Source organism: Amyelois transitella, chromosome 9, assembly GCF_032362555.1.
Source record: "Amyelois transitella isolate CPQ chromosome 9, ilAmyTran1.1, whole genome shotgun sequence".
NCBI classification, from domain to species: domain Eukaryota; kingdom Metazoa; phylum Arthropoda; class Insecta; order Lepidoptera; family Pyralidae; genus Amyelois; species Amyelois transitella.
The window spans coordinates 10,723,472-10,743,821 of NC_083512.1; the positions used below are offsets into that span (position 1 = coordinate 10,723,472).

The 20,350-nt window shown below is 37.2% G+C and overlaps 1 protein-coding gene across 1 annotated transcript in view; it reads left to right on the forward strand.

Annotated features, from left to right (window-relative positions):
* Positions 1-20,350, forward strand: part of LOC106132499 (angiotensin-converting enzyme) — a 61,723-nt gene that overhangs the window by 31,311 nt on the left and 10,062 nt on the right. The window contains exons 2-12 of the mRNA XM_013331937.2: positions 4,377-4,598; positions 5,212-5,467; positions 5,927-6,070; positions 7,070-7,261; positions 7,974-8,241; positions 9,568-9,692; positions 11,066-11,193; positions 11,631-11,845; positions 12,547-12,687; positions 13,613-13,788; positions 14,624-14,697. Of these exons, the coding sequence (XP_013187391.2) occupies positions 4,377-4,598; positions 5,212-5,467; positions 5,927-6,070; positions 7,070-7,261; positions 7,974-8,241; positions 9,568-9,692; positions 11,066-11,193; positions 11,631-11,845; positions 12,547-12,687; positions 13,613-13,788; positions 14,624-14,697 (1,941 nt within the window). The remainder of the gene's footprint in view (positions 1-4,376; positions 4,599-5,211; positions 5,468-5,926; positions 6,071-7,069; positions 7,262-7,973; positions 8,242-9,567; positions 9,693-11,065; positions 11,194-11,630; positions 11,846-12,546; positions 12,688-13,612; positions 13,789-14,623; positions 14,698-20,350) is intronic.

Here is a 20,350-nt window from a genome sequence, read left to right on the forward strand (position 1 = left end):
GTGGCGCCTTCCAACTGAACCGAAACCGAAAAAACCACGCCAAAGTCGTTCAAAAGTCAAAGTCATGTTGACTGTTTTCTTTGACTATCGCGGTGTTGTGCACTCGGAATTCTTGCCGGAAGGTCAAACGGTAAATAAGGAATATTATTTGAGTGTTATGCGGCGTTTAAGAGAGCAAATCCGACGAAAAAGGCCAGATTTGTGGAAAGAAAATTCTTGGATTTTGCACCATGATAATGCACCTTCGCACAAGGCCATCATTGTGAACGAATTTTTAACCAAACACTCAACAAATACCATCGAGCAACCACCATATTCACCAGATATGGCTCCAGCCGACTTCTTTCTTTTTCCTAAACTCAAATTACCACTTCGTGGCACCCGTTTTCAATCGGTAGAAGACATAAAAGAGAATTCGCGGCGAGAACTGACCACAATTCCGGAAACAGCGTTTAAAAAATGTTTTGATGATTGGATTATTCGTTGGCGTAAGTGTATCGTTTCTAAAGGAGCATATTTTGAAGGTGATAAAATAAATTTGGATGAATAACAAACAGTTTGTGTATTATTGATCTTTTCCTGCTACTTTCTTGACAGAGTAGTATCTATAATATAAGTATGGATGAATATTTTTATTTCCCAATTATAATTGCTTATAATTCCGCCGAGTGTACATTCCAATCTTGGAGTGACGTCATCATTGAAACAGGTTGGATTAACTGCATCTCATTATGCAGAAGATGCGGTCATTGACCTCCTATTAATGGCATATTGCATTGCATGAGAATTACAATATATAGTTTATGGTTAACATAGCGGGATAGACAGAGCCAACACTTTTGAGAGACTGATAGGCCACGTTCAGCTGTTTGGCTGAATGATAGAATTTTTTCATTTAGATTTAGATTTCATTCATAACTGTTAATGTATTTCTTCAAAATTTTATACAGCAGAAAAAGTATGTTAGGTTAAGATAACGTTCAGTTTTCTAAGTCGCTAAGATGACACCGTCCTTGGCGGTCGCGCCCCGACGCACACCGCTGGTTTCATTACAAAAAAGCTAGTATATGTCATTCTCATTATGTTTTTAAGATGTCTTGATAAAGATCCATTTACAATGCTTTATGTACCTGCCCTTGTCACTGGACCGTGTATTGGTTCCCGGCACTAATAGAAAAAGGTATAGGACCATTCCGTCTCTATCCCATGGATGTTGTAAAAGGTGACTAAGGGATAGGCTTACATACTTTTGATTCCTCTTTTAGTCGATGGGTTAACAACCTGTCACTATGTCAATCTTAATTCTATCATTGAGCCAAGCGGCTGGGCGTGGCCTTTTAGTCTTTCGAAGACTCTGGCTTGGCTCTTTTTGCCCCGCGGGGGATATAAACGTGATTATATGTTATGTCCCTGGACAATCATGAAGGGAGTGAAAGCCTACATAAAATCGTATAGTCCCAATTACTTCTGTCTATTGCCATCTCACTGGTCACTCCCTTTCTCCTCATACTTATATCTATCTAATTTACTTAATATCTATTTTATATCCTTTACGCCGTCCATCCATCTCTTTTTCGGTCTTCCCCTATTTCTTAAACCTTTCACTTCCATATTTAGTAACATGACCTTCCACTCTTCTCATGATGTCCGTACGAACCCAGCTTATTACCATTCACCTTTTCATTTATTATTTATTTCTAGGGCACTATTTCTTAGTAATTTGATAAGACGAAATGGCCTTATAGACTACTACAGCTTTATTCACTGTTTGTCCCGCTAGACATTCCTGGAATTGGGATAACGTTAGAAGCATTTTAAAATGTCTGAGGACCGGGAATCGGTAAGAAATTAGATTTTTGGACGATTTTTAAACACGGGTCCAAGGTTTTTTTTTGCGTCATGGTGGTACATTCTGTTTTTTAAATGTGTATTCGTGTTAATGTAGTTTTGAGGATAAAAATGGAGAAATTCAGTTTGTAGTTCTGTAGGTATGATATGTTTTCGGTATAACAGAGTTTTTGTCATAGTTTCACTAATATGAATTATATGTCTGACCTCGAAGCATGGCACGTGCGACGCGACTTTTACATACATACATATGGTCACGTCTATATTCCTTGCGGGGTAGACAGAGTCAACAGTCTTGAAAAGACTGAATGGCCACGTTCAGCTATTTGGCTTAATGATTGAATTGAGATTCAAATAGTGCCGAGAACAACACACCTGCTAATTTTTTATAATAATCCGGAGCATTTAAACTTTTTGGTTTATTTTCATTGTAAGTTCAAGTCATTTATTCTAATGCCATTATTTGTCAAAATATTTACATGACATATTCAGATAAGATTTAGAGCTATCAGCACTTTGTATATCAATATATTTAATAAAACTTTTATTGAGTTCTAACAAATATTGGTAATTGATTTTTCTCATTTTGTTTATTTGATGTCGTTCTAAATTAAATGTTTATTGAATTAAATGAGCCGCGAAAGTTTAGACGGTGCTTGGTCAGAAATAAATCAATTGGTTTCTTTTGTTGTGGTGGGTATATAAAGTAAGTTTAAATTACATTGGGATCAGAATACTTTCTTTCTTTCTTTCTTTTCTATATTATGGCTTCCACCGGACTTTCGGTGTTTCTGCCAATGTCATAGTATACAATGTGAAAGGAGAAGGTTAACAAATGTACAAACACAAAAAGACAAACACAACATGTAGGTATTGTTAGTAAAAGAGATCAGAATACTTTAAAAGTTTTATATTTTGACAGAGACACTAGTTGAAACATCCAGGTTTGATGTCACCAGCCCCCGGTAGCAAAGCACGCGCGACGCGTTTTTATCGCGCAGTAATTATCGCTGCCCCGTTTCACATCTTAATAAAAAAACTAAATAAGCAGTAGTTTTAAGGATAAATTAATCACTATTTTAATCTCAATACTATCATTAAGCCAAGCAGCCGAACGTGGCCTATTAGTCTTTTTAAGACTGTTGGCTCTGTCTACCCCGCAAGGGATTTAGACGTGATTATAATATGTATGTAATGTATGTTTAAGCGATAACAAGGGCGTCGCTCGTGCCTTATATCGGGGGTAGGGATGAAATTATATAATTTAACTACTGTCCCGGCAAACGTTGTTTTGCCATATAAATAATGTTTGAGTAATTTCTATTTAAAAAAAAATGTTAAGGGTGGACAACTCTTATCACTAAGGGGTATAAAAAATAGATGTTGCCCGATTGTCATACCGACTCAATATACTCACGAAATTTCATGAGAATCGGTCAAGCCGTTTCGGAAGAGTACGGGAACGAACATTGTGACACGAGAATTTTATATATAAGATGTTCTTGTAGTTTCCTCCTTGACAAGGGTTTTAAAGGTTTCCTTATACGTTTCTTAGCATCAAATTGCTATTTTGCTATGCTATTGCTATTACGCTATGCCGATTCAAGTACGAAATTCTAACACAGCATGAAAGTGTTACCGCTTAAAACTGTAGATAAATTATAAATTTTTAAGTTTATGTTTACAAAATAATCTACTACCTATTAACAATTAGGTGAAACGGTGTGGTGATTGTTGCATGAACCTTTTGTGTCGTTTCTTATTTTTTTTAAACTTAAAGGAGATCGGCTGTTTGGGAAAATTTGTTTCTAGGAAGGATATATCTCTCTTCAAAATCGTATCGGGGTCATTATCAATTAATCATAACAATGCATTCTCTCGTCCACATTTCTATGCTAAGTTTGGAAAACTGTGCATTTGACGTTATTTAAGAAAATGCTGCGGTGCAGTTTGTTACCGGTTCTGCGGCACTGACGCTTTGGAAGCAGCAGTAAACTTTGTTTTAAGTAATTTATTTGACATTAACCAATGTTGTGAAATCAATAAACATGACAATTATTAAGTGATTTTGAAATGTACCATAATAATTAATAAAAAAAAATTAATTTGAATTTGCACACAGTAAAAGTGATACTTAAAGAATATCATGAAAGAAGATTGATATTACAATGTATACAATACTATTCGCGCGATAAAAATCGTGTGACGGCACCAATACAAAAAAAAATAGGAGCACTCCATCTCTTCCAATTGATGTCGTAAAAGGCGACTAAGGGATAGGCTTACAAACTTGAGATTCTTTTTCAGGCGATGGGCTAGCAACCTGTCGCTATTTGAATCTCAATTCTATCATCAAGTCAAATGGACCAAAATAGGACCACTCCATCTCTTTCCAATTGATGTCGTAAAAGGCGACTAAGGGATAGGCTTACAAACTTAAGATCCTTTTTTAGGCGATAGGCTAGCAACCTGTCGCTATTTGAATCTCAATTCTATCATCAAGTCAATAGGACCAAATGTAATTCCAGACGATGCTGAAAATTGGCGGCGGCGCTGCCCTGGTTGCGGCCATCGTCGCCGTGTTCGTGGTGGCGACGCAGGGGCGGGACCCCGAGCTGGAAGCCCTGGAGCACGAGGGCCGGGACTACATCGTCCAGCTGGACAGGGCGACGGGACTCAGGAAGAACTTGGTCAGCAAAGCGGAGTGGTCGTACACAGCGAACATTTCGAAGGAAAACGAGGAGAAATTTGTAAGTATTTTGACCGCCTCGAAAAGAAAAAAAGGTTTTAAAAAGGTGGTTTTAGTTTGACCTGTATGTGTCTTTGTCCGCTATTATCTCGCGTTACGCTGAACCGATTTTGATGCTGTTTTCAGGACATGTTTGTTCCACTTAGGTGGAGGCTTTTTTACAAAAGTTATTATCATTACATGTCTGTCTTTCATGAAACCCGAATTGTAAGCTCTGGTGTATGAGTGTCGAGACTATACCATGCCCTTTGGCCATGGGACCAAGTAAGAATTAAGGCAGAAAAGAAAATGAAGTGTTATTCTTCGATATACCTAACAAGAGATGGTGTCATCTTAAAACTACACGACACATGACATACTTTCTGCTTATACATACATACATAAAATCACGCCTTTTTCCCGGAGGGATAGGCAGAGACTACATATTTCCACTTGCCACGGTCTCTGCACACTTCCTTCGCTTCATCCGCATTCAAAACTCTCTTCATTCAAGCTCGGCGGTTTCGGGTACTCTTAACCTCACCCTTTGCCAGGACGTCCTTAATTTGATCAAGATCATTCTGCTTATAGACAAACAGAATTTAAAGATTCACCATATAATCACCTTCTTTCAGATACAAGTCCGTTTAGACGTTTCAAAGTTGGACAAGCAAGCGTGGGAGGAGACACGCATGTACAAATGGCAGGTCTGGCAGGACGCCACTCTGAAGAGGATGTTCAAGAAGTACAGCGAGTTGGGAGTAGCAGCGTTACCTGACGAGAAGTATAAGCAGCTGATGAGGGCCGTCTCGGGAATGGAGGCAAATTATGCCACTTCAAAAATATGCTCTTACAAGGACGAGACTAAGTGTGATTTGGCTTTGGAGCCTGGTAAGTGACATTTCAAATTGCAATATCTTAATTTTCTGCATTACTTGCAGTTGTTATAGGTGTCTGAAGGGAAAATGTTTTAAGGAGTTCATAACAAAGTTTGAAAATCGATAGAAAAATCTCTTAACTTGACTGAAACATTCCGCGTAATATTCGACTAAAATAGTATGTCATGTGAAATTGTCACATGACATACTATTTTAGTCGAAATGAAGTCCTCTTTATTCTGATACCTACCAACGTCCTGATAAGGTTATGGACATGAATAAATGTAAATATATTCATATAGTCACGTTTATATCCCTTGCGGAGTAGACAGAGCCAGCAGTCTTGTCAAGACTGATAGGTCTATATAATTTACCCAGATATTCGTGTTCTGTGAGATCACCTATATAACTGTCGCGCTGCTTAAGACAATTATTTCGGCATTAACGTACAAAAATATAACTAAAATTGCAGATATCACTGAGATCTTCGCGAAGAGTCAGGACCCTGAGGAGCTGAAGTACACCTGGGTGCAGTGGCACAAGCAGGCCGGCGCCAAGGCCCGACGTAACTTCACTCAGTATGTCCAACTTTACAACGAAGCTGCTAAACTTAATGGTAAATATTTTGTTGAAGACTCCAATTATTATATGTTAGGTGGATTTCTATTTCTCATACTCCTACTCCGGATTTAAGTCCAGGTTGCATCATCACCACTCTGGAGAGGAGCCCGGGGTATGCCTTTGACCATGGACCCTGGATTGGGTAAGTCAGGTTTTTGCATGATGCGACCGCCACTCTGACTTTTGCAGGTTAACCTAACCCGTATCGAATCGATCATGGTTACACATCCAGTTGCTTGAATGTGCAGGTTTCCTCACGATGTTTTCCCTCACCGTAAGAGTATCGGTTAGTATTGAAACTAATATATAAAGTAATGTACTTCGAAAATTGTCATTGGTACATGTTGGGACTTTCATATCGTGACAGTTTTGAATTTTAAAAATTAAACTCTTTCGTTCTAGTACTTGAAAAACAAAATCTATAATATTATGAATCATTTGTTTTTAGTTAGTTGCACATAATTCAGAGCCATGTGGCTTGTGAATCTGCTTGTGAATTTGTTTTTAACTGATTTTTTATCGAAACTTGTATGATCAGCTAAGCGGAATCGTATTTCACCAACATATTAAATTCGTAAAGTTATGGAATTATTTAGTTATTACCGAAACCCCCGAGCTTGCATGAAGAGAGTTATGAATGTGGATGAAGCGATGGAACTATGCAGAGATCGTGGCAAGTGGAAAGAGGTAGTCTCTGCCTACCCCTCCGGGAAAGAGGCGTGATTTTATGTATGTATGTATGTATGAAGCGAAGGATAGGCGGAAGGCGTATGCAGAGATCGTGGCAAGTGAAAAGAGGTAGTCTCTACCTACTCCTCCGGGAAAGAGGCGTGATTTTATGTATGTATGGAATTAATAACATCGTCTTTGTTCCTTTTTAAATCATGTGTGCATTTACATTTGCATTTTTATTTCTTGTATTTATCATTCTCGATATTTAACTGTGTACCTACATAAATAAGTAAATTTAAAAAAAAAACAATCACCCTTTCAGACTACAACGACGTCGCTGACTGGTGGCAAGCCGACTACGAGGTGCCAGACTTCGAGGGTCAGATGCAGAAGCTGTGGGCTGACGTCAAGCCTCTGTACCAGCAACTGCACGCGTATGTTAGAAAACGTCTGCGCGACAAATACGGAGACGGCGTTGTGTCTCAGAGGGGACCGATCCCGGCCCATTTATTAGGTGAGACGTGGTCAGTGGTGACGCCGCTGAGGATGCAACCGGGAACTTTAAGTTAAAGATAAATGACACAAATTGAACTCTCCCATGGATGTCGTAAAAGGCGACTAAGGGATAGGCTTACAAACTTGTGATACCTTTTTTTAGGCGATGGGCAAGCAACTAGTCACTATTTGAATCTCAATTCTATCATTAAGCCAAACAGCTGAACGTGGCCTATCAGTCTTTTCATGACTGTTGACTCTGTCTATCCCACAAGGGATAAAGACGTGACCATATGTACTAAAACTGCAATCACGAACTTCGTTATTGAAACGAAATAACAATTTAGCTTTTTAAGGAATGGGCTGGAGATTACATTTTTCACATATGACACGTGATTTTTAATCTAATTTCTACATATTTTCATTATTAAGATAATTCTTCTAAAACTAGACAGTAAATTATGTATATATATTATGCAGTGCAGTTTGTTACCGCTTCTTCTGCATTGACGCCTTGGAAGCGGCAGTAAACTTGCATAGTTTTAAGTTTTTGACGTCAACCAATGTTGTGAAACCAAAATATTTGACTATTACTAAACGATATGAAGTATCCTATAGCAACGAATAACAATTTTTGAATTATGAACTTTTATAAATATGTAATTATTTATACAGATTATTGTTACAGTTTTGAATGAAGTGTACTAAGTATAATTTAATTTTAATTACAGGTAACATGTGGGCTCAAACGTGGAACAATATAGAGTCTTTCACCCGACCTTATCCCGACAAGAAGGAGATTGACATAACCCAAGCGATGCGCAACCAAAACTACACAGCTCTGAAGATGTTTCAGATGTCCGACGAATTCTTCAGGTCGTTGAACCTGACAGCCATGCCGGAGAAGTTCTGGAAGAATTCCATTATAGAAAAGCCAAAGGATAGGGAGATAGTGTGCCATGCGTCCGCTTGGGACTTCTATGATGGGGAAGATTTCAGGTAACTTTTATCCTACTACTATTATAAAGGCGAAAGTTTGTATGGATGTATGGATGTTTGTTACTCTTTCACGCAAAAACTACTGAACCGATTACCATGAAATTTGGTATGTAGGTAGCTGAAGACCCAGAATAACACATAGGCTACTTTTTATCCCAGAGTTCCCGCGAGATTGATAGGGTTTCCATGCGGACGAAGTCGCGGGCGGCCTCTAGTACATACATAAAATCACGATTATATCCCTTGCGGGGTAGACAGGGCCAACAGTCTTGAAAAGACTGATAGGCCACGTTCAGCTGTTTGGCTTTAAGATAGAATTGAGATTCAAATAGTGACAGGTTGCTAGCCCATCGCCTGAAAAAGAATCCCAAGTATGTAAGCCTATTCCTTAGTCGCCTTTTACGACATGCACTTTTATCTAATGATAAAATGATGGTGACGTGTGGTTCCCGGCACCAATACAAAAATAATGGGACCACTCCATCTCTTTCCCATGGATGTGGTAAAAGGCGAGTAAGGGATAGGCTTATAAAACTGCGATCGATGGGCTAGCAACCTGTCGCTATTTGGATCTCAGTTCCATCATTAAGCCGAGCAGCTGAACGAGGCCATTCAGTCTTTTTGGGACTGTTGGCTCTGTCTACCCCGTAAGGGATAAAGACGTGACTATATGTATGTAATGAATTTTTCTTAGAGATCAACATAAAAATCTGTGTTTTTTAAGACAAAGATAATTAACTGCGAGACTAAAAAAATTAATTATCTTTATCTTAGAAAAGGCGGCTGTTGAATAACAACTTAGTTGCCTAGATAAAACGATTCAAAATCATTGTTCTGGAACTAATTACTGAATCGATTGCTTTTGAAGGATTTATTCCGTAATTGGATTTTTGGAAGCAACCATCTTTTGATTGTTGATGTATCTACTCATTTTAAACAGCATTATCAATAATGAAACACTGTTCTATTCCAAATTTAGTACGATATCACTTAGAAGAAAATTAATTTACCAAAAAAAAACAATTCAAATCTATACACACTTATAAATATATTCATGTTTTTTAATGTAGCCAATGTGCATTCGTCCACGATTTAGATTTAAGAGATCTATATTTGCAAATTGACGTCCGGTGAAAACGCTGCAGTGTAGTTTGCTACGCCGCTTCTTCTACACATGCACTCTGGAAGCGGTAGTAGTTATAATTAGATTTAAGTGATGTGACGTCAATTAGTGATACCTTGTATCCAGTTTTGAAAATTAATCTATACTATTCTATTCTAAATGCGATCGTACATTCACCTAATACTTTGGCTTTACATTTGAAGGATCAAACAGTGTACCACAATAGATTACGAGTATTTTCAAACGACTCACCACGAAATGGGCCACGTGCAATATTTCCTACAGTACAAAGACCAACCGATTGTTTTCCGCGACGGAGCGAACCCAGGTAATACAATAGTCTTCTTTCAGAATCAAAATGTGCACGAGAGTGGACAAGGAGCATTTCAGAACGGTGCATCATGAAATGGGACATGTACAATATTATTTGCAGTATAAAGAACAGCCTGTTGTTTTTCGTGAAGGCGCGAATCCAGGTGATGGGTATCGATGATAACATAACGCAACATAATATTCACGTCTTTATCCGTTGTAGGGTAGACAAAGTCAACAGCTTGCAAAAGACTGCAAGGTCGAGTTCAGCTGTTTGTCCTTATAGTATATATAGATATAGATAGTATTGAGATTCAAATAGCGACAGGTTGCTAGCCCATCGGCTGAAAGGAGAATCACAAGTAAATAAGCTTCAGTCTTAGTCGCCTTTTACGATATCCATGGGAAAGTATTGGAGTAGTCCTATTATTTTTTCTATTGGTGCCGGATACCACACGCTTATTATAGCTAATTTTAACAATTAACAATCTGGAATAATCTTAGTTATGAAACTCACATTGTTTTCCCGCTTATATCATATATAATAGCAATACATTGATATTCTGTTATGAAAAGTTTTACATAAAGTGATGATGATGAAAGATGTGCAAAGTAACAGGGCCATTGCTTAAATCCTTTTAGTATGGGTTGATTGTAATAATATTAATCTAGTTTCTTAATAAATGAACTTAGTTAAGTAGGTACTTTGTAACGAAATAATTTATTCAGCTTCGAGACACCCTGTAAACATAAAATAAGCTACAGTATGATGTTATATATAAAATGCTCGTGTCACAATGTTCGTTCCCGTACTCCTCCGAAACGGCCTGACCGATTCTTATGAAATTTTTTGAGCATAATTAGAGTCGGCCAGCATCTATTTGTCATACCCCTTAGTGATAGGGTAGTCCACCCTTAACATATTTTTTTAACTAGAAATTACTTAAATAATATTTATATGGCAAAATAACATTTGCCGGGACAGCTAGTTAATGAACAAAAAAATCAGTCATAGTAAAGTTTCATTTTCAATGCATTGTCCATTTGTTTGTGTCTTTGTAGGGTTCCGTACCTAAAATTAAAAAACGGGACAATATTAGGTATTAAGTATGTGTGTCAGCAAGCTTTTTCTCATAAACCGTGATAGCTAGAAAGCTGAAGTTAAAAAAATATTTAGGGTACAATAAACGTAATATTTAGAGATTTTTTGGTTAGTTTTAAAAAACAGGTAGAAAAGTGAATATTAAAAAATTAAATTATTTAAGTAACAAACTTGATGATGATACGGAACTTAATTACGAAACTCGCACTTGGCTGTTTTTTTTTACTTTTTTTGTGGGAATAGATAGAAAAAACATAAAGTATTTATCAATGTATCATATGTTTTAGGTTTCCACGAAGCTGTTGGAGACACGATTGCACTCTCAGTGTCGTCTCCCAAACATTTGCGGAGAGTTGGTCTCATAAACGGCGACGCTGAAGATGAACAGACTGAAATCAACCAACTTTATAAAATGGTATGTTTTTATTTATATCGTTGGTATAAACAAAAGTTTGATGCAGAAGATTTGCAATATCACACGTATGTGAACAGAAACTTCAAATAATATAATACATAATACATACATATAATCACGTCTTTATCCCTTGCGGTGTGGACAGAGCCACAAGTCTTGAAAAGACTTAATTTTACCATAAAATTTGGGTTTCACAATAAAATTGAGATTCAAATAGTTACAAGTTGCTAGCTCATCGCCTAAAAGAAGTACTATCACAAGTTTATAAGCCTATCCCTTAGTTTTACGACATCCACGGCAAAAAGACGGAGTGATCTCATTCTTTTTTATATTGCTACAGGGAGCCACACGGCACCAAAACTAATTAAAATGATGAGAAACCAAAAATTTTGATATGGGATAGGCATGTGATTAAAATTCTGCTCTATTCCTTCCAGGGTATAGACAAGATCGTGTTCCTGCCATTCGCGTACACGCTCGACCTATTCCGTTACGGCGTCTTCCGCGGCACCACCACGCCGGAGGACTACAACTGCCACTTCTGGAGACTAAGGGAGATGCTCCAGGGGGTGGAGCCGCCCGTGAACAGGACGGAAGATGACTTTGACGCCGCTGCTAAGTACCACGTCTCGGCTAATGTTGAATATGCCAGGTGAGAGTTGTTTTGTTGAATTTTTTTACCGCCTTCAAAAAAAGGTGTTTCTCAGTTTCAGCTGTTTGTATGTATGTTTGTCCGCGATTTTCATATAATCACGTCTATATCCCTTGTGGGGTAGACAGAGTCTTGAAAAGACTAGGGTGATAGGCCACGTTCAGCTGTTTGGCTTAATGATTGAATTGAGATTTAAATAGTGACTTGTTGTTAGCCCATTGCCTAAAACAAGAATCCCAAGTTTATAAGCCTAACCCTTAGTCGCCTTTTACGACATCTATGAGAACGAGATGTAATGTTCCTATTCTTTTTTTATTGGCGCCGAGAACCACACTATTAGATAAACTTAATAAAAATTATTTAGTCTGTAACCTATAATAGAATAGTTTTTTTTATTATTAATTAATTATTATTAGTTGAATTTTTAATAACCATCATGTATGTATGTAACATTCAATCACACTTATATTCTTTCATTACTAAAAATTTAGATCAGATACGTTCGCACATTATTTAATCCAGTGTGCACTTTATCGCACCACCAACTTAAAGTTTTTTCTGTTTGGTCAGCTGGTTGACTGGTAGAGAATGCCAAATGGCATTAAGTCCGCCTTTTGTACATTTTTGTTTTTTGTGCAATAAAGTTTAAATAAATAAATCTAGTATTAACAGCGTGCGATAATACGAGTAATCGTTTCCAGATACTACGTGTCGTTCATAATACAGTTCCAATTCCACCGGGCGCTCTGCAGTCTGGCCGGCGACTACGTGGCAGGGGACCTCAACAAGAAGCTGGTGGACTGTGATATATACCAGAGTATTACTGCTGGGAACGCTTTGGCGTGAGTATCTCTAACACCTTACTTGTTCTTCTTCTTCATGGCTTTAAATCCAGGTCGCTTTCGAGGAGAGCCCGGGGTGAGTATTTTCACTATGATTCTAAACTTAGTTAAATTAATATTGGTTTAACTAGATGTGCCCACGACTTCGTCCGCGTGGAATGGTTATTTTGGGCATCATTGAAGCCCTCAGGAATGAGTAATTTACCCCGTTTTTTCACATTTTTTATTATTTCTTCTTTATTCTTTAAATGGTCTTCATTCGATAAATGGTCTATTCAACACAAAAAGAATTTTTCAATACGAACCTTCTACTTCCTGAGATTAGCGCGTTCAATCAAACAAACTCTTCAGCTTTATAATATTAGTATACATAAGATTTCATACGATAACTCCCGTTTGCCCTCCGCATTATGGTAAAACTCGCATTAGATGAGTTTGCCATTTCCCTTAGTCGTCTTTTACGACATTAATGAAATATGTTATTTATTCCGACTTATTTCTGTCTATTTCAAGTGACAAACAAATTCATTTCAGTTCATCATTTCTAACTTTTACAGACTTCAGGCATGACTCCAAAAGCACAAATGTAATAAGCACCAAAAATATATAAACCTTTTTCATACATACATACATATGATCACGTCTATATATCCCTAGCGGGGTAGACAGAGCCACCAGTTTTGAAAAGACTGATAGGCCACGCTCAGCTGTTTGGCTTAGTTATAGAATTGAGATTCAAACAGTGACAGGTTGCTAGCCCATCGCCTAAAAGAGTAATCCCAAGTTTATAAGCCTATCCCTTACTCGCCTTTCACGACATCCGTGGGAAAGAGACGGAGTGGTCCTATTCGTTTTTTGTAATGGTGCCGGGAACCACACGGCACCATAAACCTTTTCCCAATCGTCACTACAATCTGTCTTCCAGTAACATGCTCAAGATGGGTTCCTCCAAGCCGTGGCCGGACGCTATGGAGGTCCTGACCGGTCAGCGGGAGATGAAGGCTGATGGTCTTCTGGAGTACTTCCGACCCTTGTACGACTGGTTGAAGGCGGAGAACCAGCGCACGGGGGAGTACATCGGCTGGGAGTCTAGTAATAAACGTGAGTAGACATACTAATTACGACTTTATCCCTTACAGGATAGACATGGCCAACAGTCTGATAAACACTGAAAGGCGTTCAACTGTTAGGCTTGAGATTTAAGAAGTGGCAGATTGCTAGCCCATCGCTTAGAAGAAGAATCCCAAGTTTATGAGCCTATCCCTTGGTCGCCTTTCACGACGTCCGTGGGAAAGAGATGGAGTGGTCCTATTCTTTTTTCTAGTGGTGCCGGGAACCACACGGCACTAATCACGTCTTTATCCCTTACAGGATAGACAGTCTCATAAAGACTGAAAGTCCACGTTCAGCTGTATGGTTAAAATTCATTAATTCATTCATATAATCACGTCTATATCCCTTGTGAAGAAGACAGAGCCAGCGGTCTTGAAAGATTGACAGGCCACGTTCAACTGTTAGGCTTGAGATTTTAATAGTGACAGATTGCTAGCCCATCGCTTAAAAGAAGAATGTCAAGTTTATGAGCCTATCCCTTTATTGTCTTTTACTTCTTCCATGGATAACAGATGAAGTGGTTCTAAAATGTCAGGAACCAAACGGCACTTTAGAATAATTATTTTTTCATAATCATACAAAATCCTAAGTTTAATTAAATGTCATCTTAAAAATAAGCCGTGTGGTTCCCGGTACCTATATAAAAAAATAATAGGACCACCCCATCGTTCTCATGGATGTCCTATGTTCCAAGTCAAAAGTTTGCCTAAATGCTTAATTTATGTCGATTTTTGGCAAGTGGAAAGATGTGGTCTCTGCCTACCCCTCCAGGAAAGAGGCGATATTAATGTATGTTTATATGTATGTATGTATGTTGTTCCAGAATACTGCACCCAAGAGCAATGGGCAGCAATTAACGCCAAAGAAGCGACAGAGGCCACCCAGCGACCGGCGACGTGACGAGCGAACCAGTACTTAACTCATTAGTCTAATTTATAGTAGGCGAGCGTCAGTATTCATAATAAATGTTTTTAAGATAGTACTGCCTTGTTGTTTTTTTGTTTGTGTTATTTTAATTATATGAAAACAATTTAAATATAATATTATTAAATTATGATTTAAATAAGAGCACACTTATGCAGCCACACAGTTTAGCGTTTATTTTTGAAGGGAAGAAAAGATACAAATGACATTGACACATAGTCACCGTAATGGAACATTCAACAGTTTGTTTATTTAAATTCAAATTAAAAAACAAAATCATTATTATGGGATACTTCATATCTACACTAATATTATAAAAAGGAAAACTTTGTTTGTTTGGTTGTAATAAATAGGCTCAAAAACTACTGGACCGATTTTAAAAATTCTTTCACCATTCGAAAGCTACATTATCCACGAGTAACATAGACTGTATTTTATTTTGGAAAAAAATAGGGTTCCGTAATATATTTGGATTTTTCGGACACAAACTGAAAAAATCAACCAAATAGTTACTTATTTTGCGTACGCTGCCTAAACTACAAAAGATAGAACCATAAAATGTTTTAATTAATTGTAGATCTTATAAATATCTACAAAAAAGTCCGCGACACACTATACCTGTCTATGTCGAGTGAGGCACAACAACCACATTTTTATTTAAAAATCTTGAATTTTTTTGGTCTTCATTAAAACGCGTTTTTTTTACTCATGCTATTAATCCTTATCAAAATAAGTAATTTCATCAATAAGTAAAGTTTATGTAGATAATATTTGGTCTTTGAATGATTAAAATTGGACGTTTGGTTTTGAAGTTGTGTTGAAATTAAAATATTACGATTTCTGCTGCACGGCCCGGGACTGCAGGCAGAAGTGACACTTTTGCCGGGAGCAAGACTTAGTTAGCCGCTTTGCGGACGGTCCTTTAGTTGGCTGTGCATCCGTGCGAAGCCGGGGCAGGTCGCTAGTCACTTTATAATTGTCATATCTTTTGGTTTCACGACATTGGTTGATGTCAAATGATTAACGTAAAACTAAATTTAGTAACTAAACTAGTGCTAGTGCAGAAGAAGCGACAACAAACTGCACTGCAACATTTTCTTCTCTTTTTCTTTTTCTATAATCAAATTCGTGTAACCGACTGTAAAAAGATTAATTGCCCTACTGCTTAGCAATTCCTCATTCGAAATTTTCTCAGTCATTTTTGTGGTAAATACAGAAATCGGAATACGATATAGTTCTTAATTGTTCAGATTACAGCGGCTTGCACCATGCCGATGACCTTCTTGTGAGGAAACCCGAATTTCATAGAAGATAATAAACATGTGCCGTGTGGTTCCCGGCACCAATACAAAAAAGAATAGGACCACTCCATCTCTTTCCCATGGATGTCGTAAAAGGCGACTAAGGGATAGGCTTACAAACTTGGGATTCTTTTTTAGACGATGGGCTAGCAACCTGTCACTAGGTATTTGAATATCAATTCAATCATTAAGCCAAATAGCTGAACGTGGCCAGTCTTTTCAAGACTGTTAGCTCTGTCTACCCGGTAAGGGATATACGTGACCATATGTATGTATGTATGTATAATAAACATTATAAATTCTAAGATACAAAGAACTGACTTGTTACATATATAAATAAACATATATAATCACGTCTATATCTCATGCGGGGAACATCGTAGTGTAGGGGTTTATATCATTAAGGTACATACACATCAAGTATTCAGAATGCCCACCTTTATGCTGCCTTACAGGTTTCCTCACGATGTTTCCTCACCGTAAGAGCATCCATCAGCTCTGCTATCCTATCTTTAGCAATCTGATTTTTATCATCTTAGCAGTTTCTTGATGCAAGTAAGTCGTTTCTCAGCATGGAATTGTAACTATACCTACACTAAAATTATTCGGCATTTCCTTTCGTCTTTAAAGATGGTGCCGTGTGGTTCCCGGCATCAAAAAAAAAAAGAATAGGAACACTCTTTCTCTTTCCCATGGATGACGTGAAAGGTGACTAAGGACTTATAGACGTGAGATTCTTCTTTTAGGCGATGGGCCAGAAACCTGCCACTATATGAATCTCAATTCTATCATCTAATCAAAAAGCTGAACGTAGCCTATCACGTCTTTTCAAGACTGTTGGCTCAGTCTACCCCGCAAGGGATATAGACTATATGTTGGTATGTATGTTAAAGATATCTTGTTATTATCAATATTTTTTATCGAAATCTAGAGAGTTTTGATAGTGTATCTGTTTATGCTTGTCTCGAGTATTTTTATATCTATAAGTGAAAGATGCACAAAATAACGAGATAGTCATAAACGTATCTGTTTTGGACTGGTAAGTACATTTTAAATAACATTGTTGAAATGATCCCCTACAAATGTGAGATTTATTTTTGTCTACAACGCTAGATTAATTTTAGTATTTGATTTTGACTTTTTATCATAAGTTACTAGGTTGGATTCCGTAACAAAAAAGAATTGTTACTCGTAATGTTAATTTAAAGTTAAGTATATTAAACTTAAATAAACTTAAATAAAAATTATTATTATTAGCAGTGTGGTTCCCGGTACCAATAGAAAAAAGAATAGGACCACTCCATCTCTTTTCCATGGATGTCTTAAAAGGCTACTAAGGGATAGGCTTATAAACTTGGGACACCTACTTATCGATAATTTTTTTATAGCCGTGCCGGGAACCACACGGCAAAATAATAATTATTTTTATTTAGGTTTATTTAAGTTTAATATACTTAACAAAAAATTGACATTAACAATTCTTTTTTGTTACGGAACCCAATTAAATAGTCCGACTTTAGCTTAAGCAAAGTCATTTTCGGGTGTCACTTACTTCAAACGTTCATATTTTGTTGAGAAAAATGATCACATTGTCAAACTACTATAGGCGTCAAGTTTGGATGTCTTTATGCATATCTGGGTGACCTCTTGTACGAAGTTGTTTTAATAGGTTGGCTGCATGAGATCCCGCTTAGGGATAGGTTTTTTCCATACATACATATGAAAATGCTGCAGTGTAGTTTGTTCCGCCGCTTCTTCTACAGATGCGCTTTGGAAGCGGTAGTAGTTATAATTAGATTTAAGTGATGTGACGTCAATATTGTATCCAATTTTAAAAATAAATCTATTCTATTCTATTCTTGTCACGTCTATATCCCTCGCTATATAGATAGATAGATAAACTCTTTATTGCACCATAAGATAAAGAAAAACAGAAAAAAACACAGGTTATGAGGTACAAAGGCAGACTTATAGCTTAAGCAATTTCTTCCAGACAAGCAGTATACTCTTTCTACCAGAACGGGAGACAGTCGTGATGGTATATACATATGTATGTATATCTCTCCCGGGGTAGACAGAGCCAAGATTCTTAAAAAGATCAAACGACATTTTCGAGTAGCTTTTGTATGGCTTTATGACGCAATTGAGATTCAAATAGTGACAGGTTGCTATCCCATCACCTACACGAGGAATCATCAACAGTCTTGAAAAGACTGAAATGCCACGTTTAGCTGTATGGTTATGATTAAATTAGTGAAAAGTAACCACCCATTGCATACAAGAGGAATCTCAAGTTATAAAACCTTTCCCTTAGTCGTCTTTTACGAAATCCTTGGGAAAGATAATGAGTGGTACTGTTCTAAAGTGCCGGCCACACTGCACATTGAGGCAAAGGTAGTTAGAATGTCGTTTTAAAGTTTGATTCAATTTCAGATAGTGTAGAAGTAATTTTTTGTGGCATATGTAAAACATCTAGTTTATGTATGTTTATTTACTAATAAGTTTATACATATATATTAAGTGGATAGGTATATGTTTTTTTTTTCATTTTTTCATATTGTTGCTAAAAACACAGTGACTTGCCAGTTTTTACTGAATTATCTAGTTCCTTTATTGTTTGCCGGTTGACTGGAAGAGATCCCTTCATGGGATAAGGTCCGCCATTGCAAGTGATTTGTTTCTTTTAAAACTATGTACTATTTTTCTTGTTACTGTGTAAATTTCTATGCAATAAAGATATTACAAACAAACAAACAAACATCTTATGAATGAACCGCCTTGGCATAACACCATCCACTTCACATTAGCCACAGCCGCAATCTTGAAGACAAAAGCATTCATACCCGGGCCATGACAGACCGACAAACATACTAATTCATTTACATAATGAACAATCGTAACAACATTTAGTGATACTTTTTCGTTAGTTTATTTTTATGTTATTGACAATATGCCGTGTGGATACTGCAGTGAGACGACAAAAAGAGTTTTGCTTGTGAGTGGTAGCATTATCTTCTTTGTGACTAACTAGTTGTTACCCCCGACTTGGTTCGCCGAAACTTAAAAGCTGACCACCTATATACACGAATTAAAGATGGAATCCTACTACTATTATAAAGGCGAAAGTTTGTATGGTGGTATGGATGTTTGTTACTCTTTCACGCAAAAACTACTGAACCGATTACCATGAAATTTGGTATGTAGGTAGCTGAAGACCCAGAATAACACATAGGCTACTTTTTATCCCAGAGTTCCCGCGGGATTGATAGGGTTTCCATGCGGACGAAGTCGCGGGCGGCCTCTAGTTGAAAATAAAACTCATTAGAACTTTAGTGTACAAAATATAGGTGCATAAGCCCTCAATGAAGAAAGCAATAACTACCAATCTACCATTAATTGGAAGTTATCTGTGATTTAGTATACATCTGTTCTACACTAGCTTTCACGCGCTGCTCTGTCTGCGTTGTTTTAAAATCCTCGGTTACTCGTTCTCGTAGGAATGACCGAAAAGTAGCATATGGCCTTTTCAGGTCTAAACTTTATTGAACAAAGTTTCATCAAAATTAAATTATATAGTTAGAATGATATAATAATGCTAGCTAAGTTGATAACTATTCCACGCGGACAAGTCGCGGTTGTCCGCGTGGAATAGTAATTAACTTGTGGTTTAGATAAATAATTTTCCCCGTTTCTTTAAAGCCTTCCTCGATACATGGTCTATTCAACGCAAAAAGAATTTTTAAATTCGAACCAGTACTTCCTGAGATTAGCGCGTTCAAACAAACAAACTCTTTAGCTTTATAATATTAGGATAGATTAGAGGGTTCGAATCGGTAAGGTAGCGCACAAAAAAATGCGAATAAAGATTGTCTCATTCTTTTTTTTTTATAACCTATCTTTTCTATTACCTACGACGTTTAACTAAAACGCCACAATAAATCTAGCAGCAAATTACCTAGTTCATTCAGACGTAACATCTAAATGTGTTACAGAATGGATTATTATCATCCTTGACACCGTAAGTCACAGTTTTTAGAATCACTGCCAAGTTATTTATACTGTGTGATACGGTTAAACAGTTTATTATGGGAGCAACATTGAAGAGTTAATTAGGTGATATTTTTTTTATTATTAACTTAGACTTAAAGATAAAGTTATCGAAGTTTTACCTTTAACTCTGAACCAATGTTCCATGTTTGATCCACTGTCAAGACAATGGTGGAGAAAGAACGGTTTCTGCCAGGATCTTAGATGTTTGTCGTTCAAAATTTTTATTATAAAACTTGTTGTTGCCCGCGACTTCGTTCGCCGTAATACTGATCTTA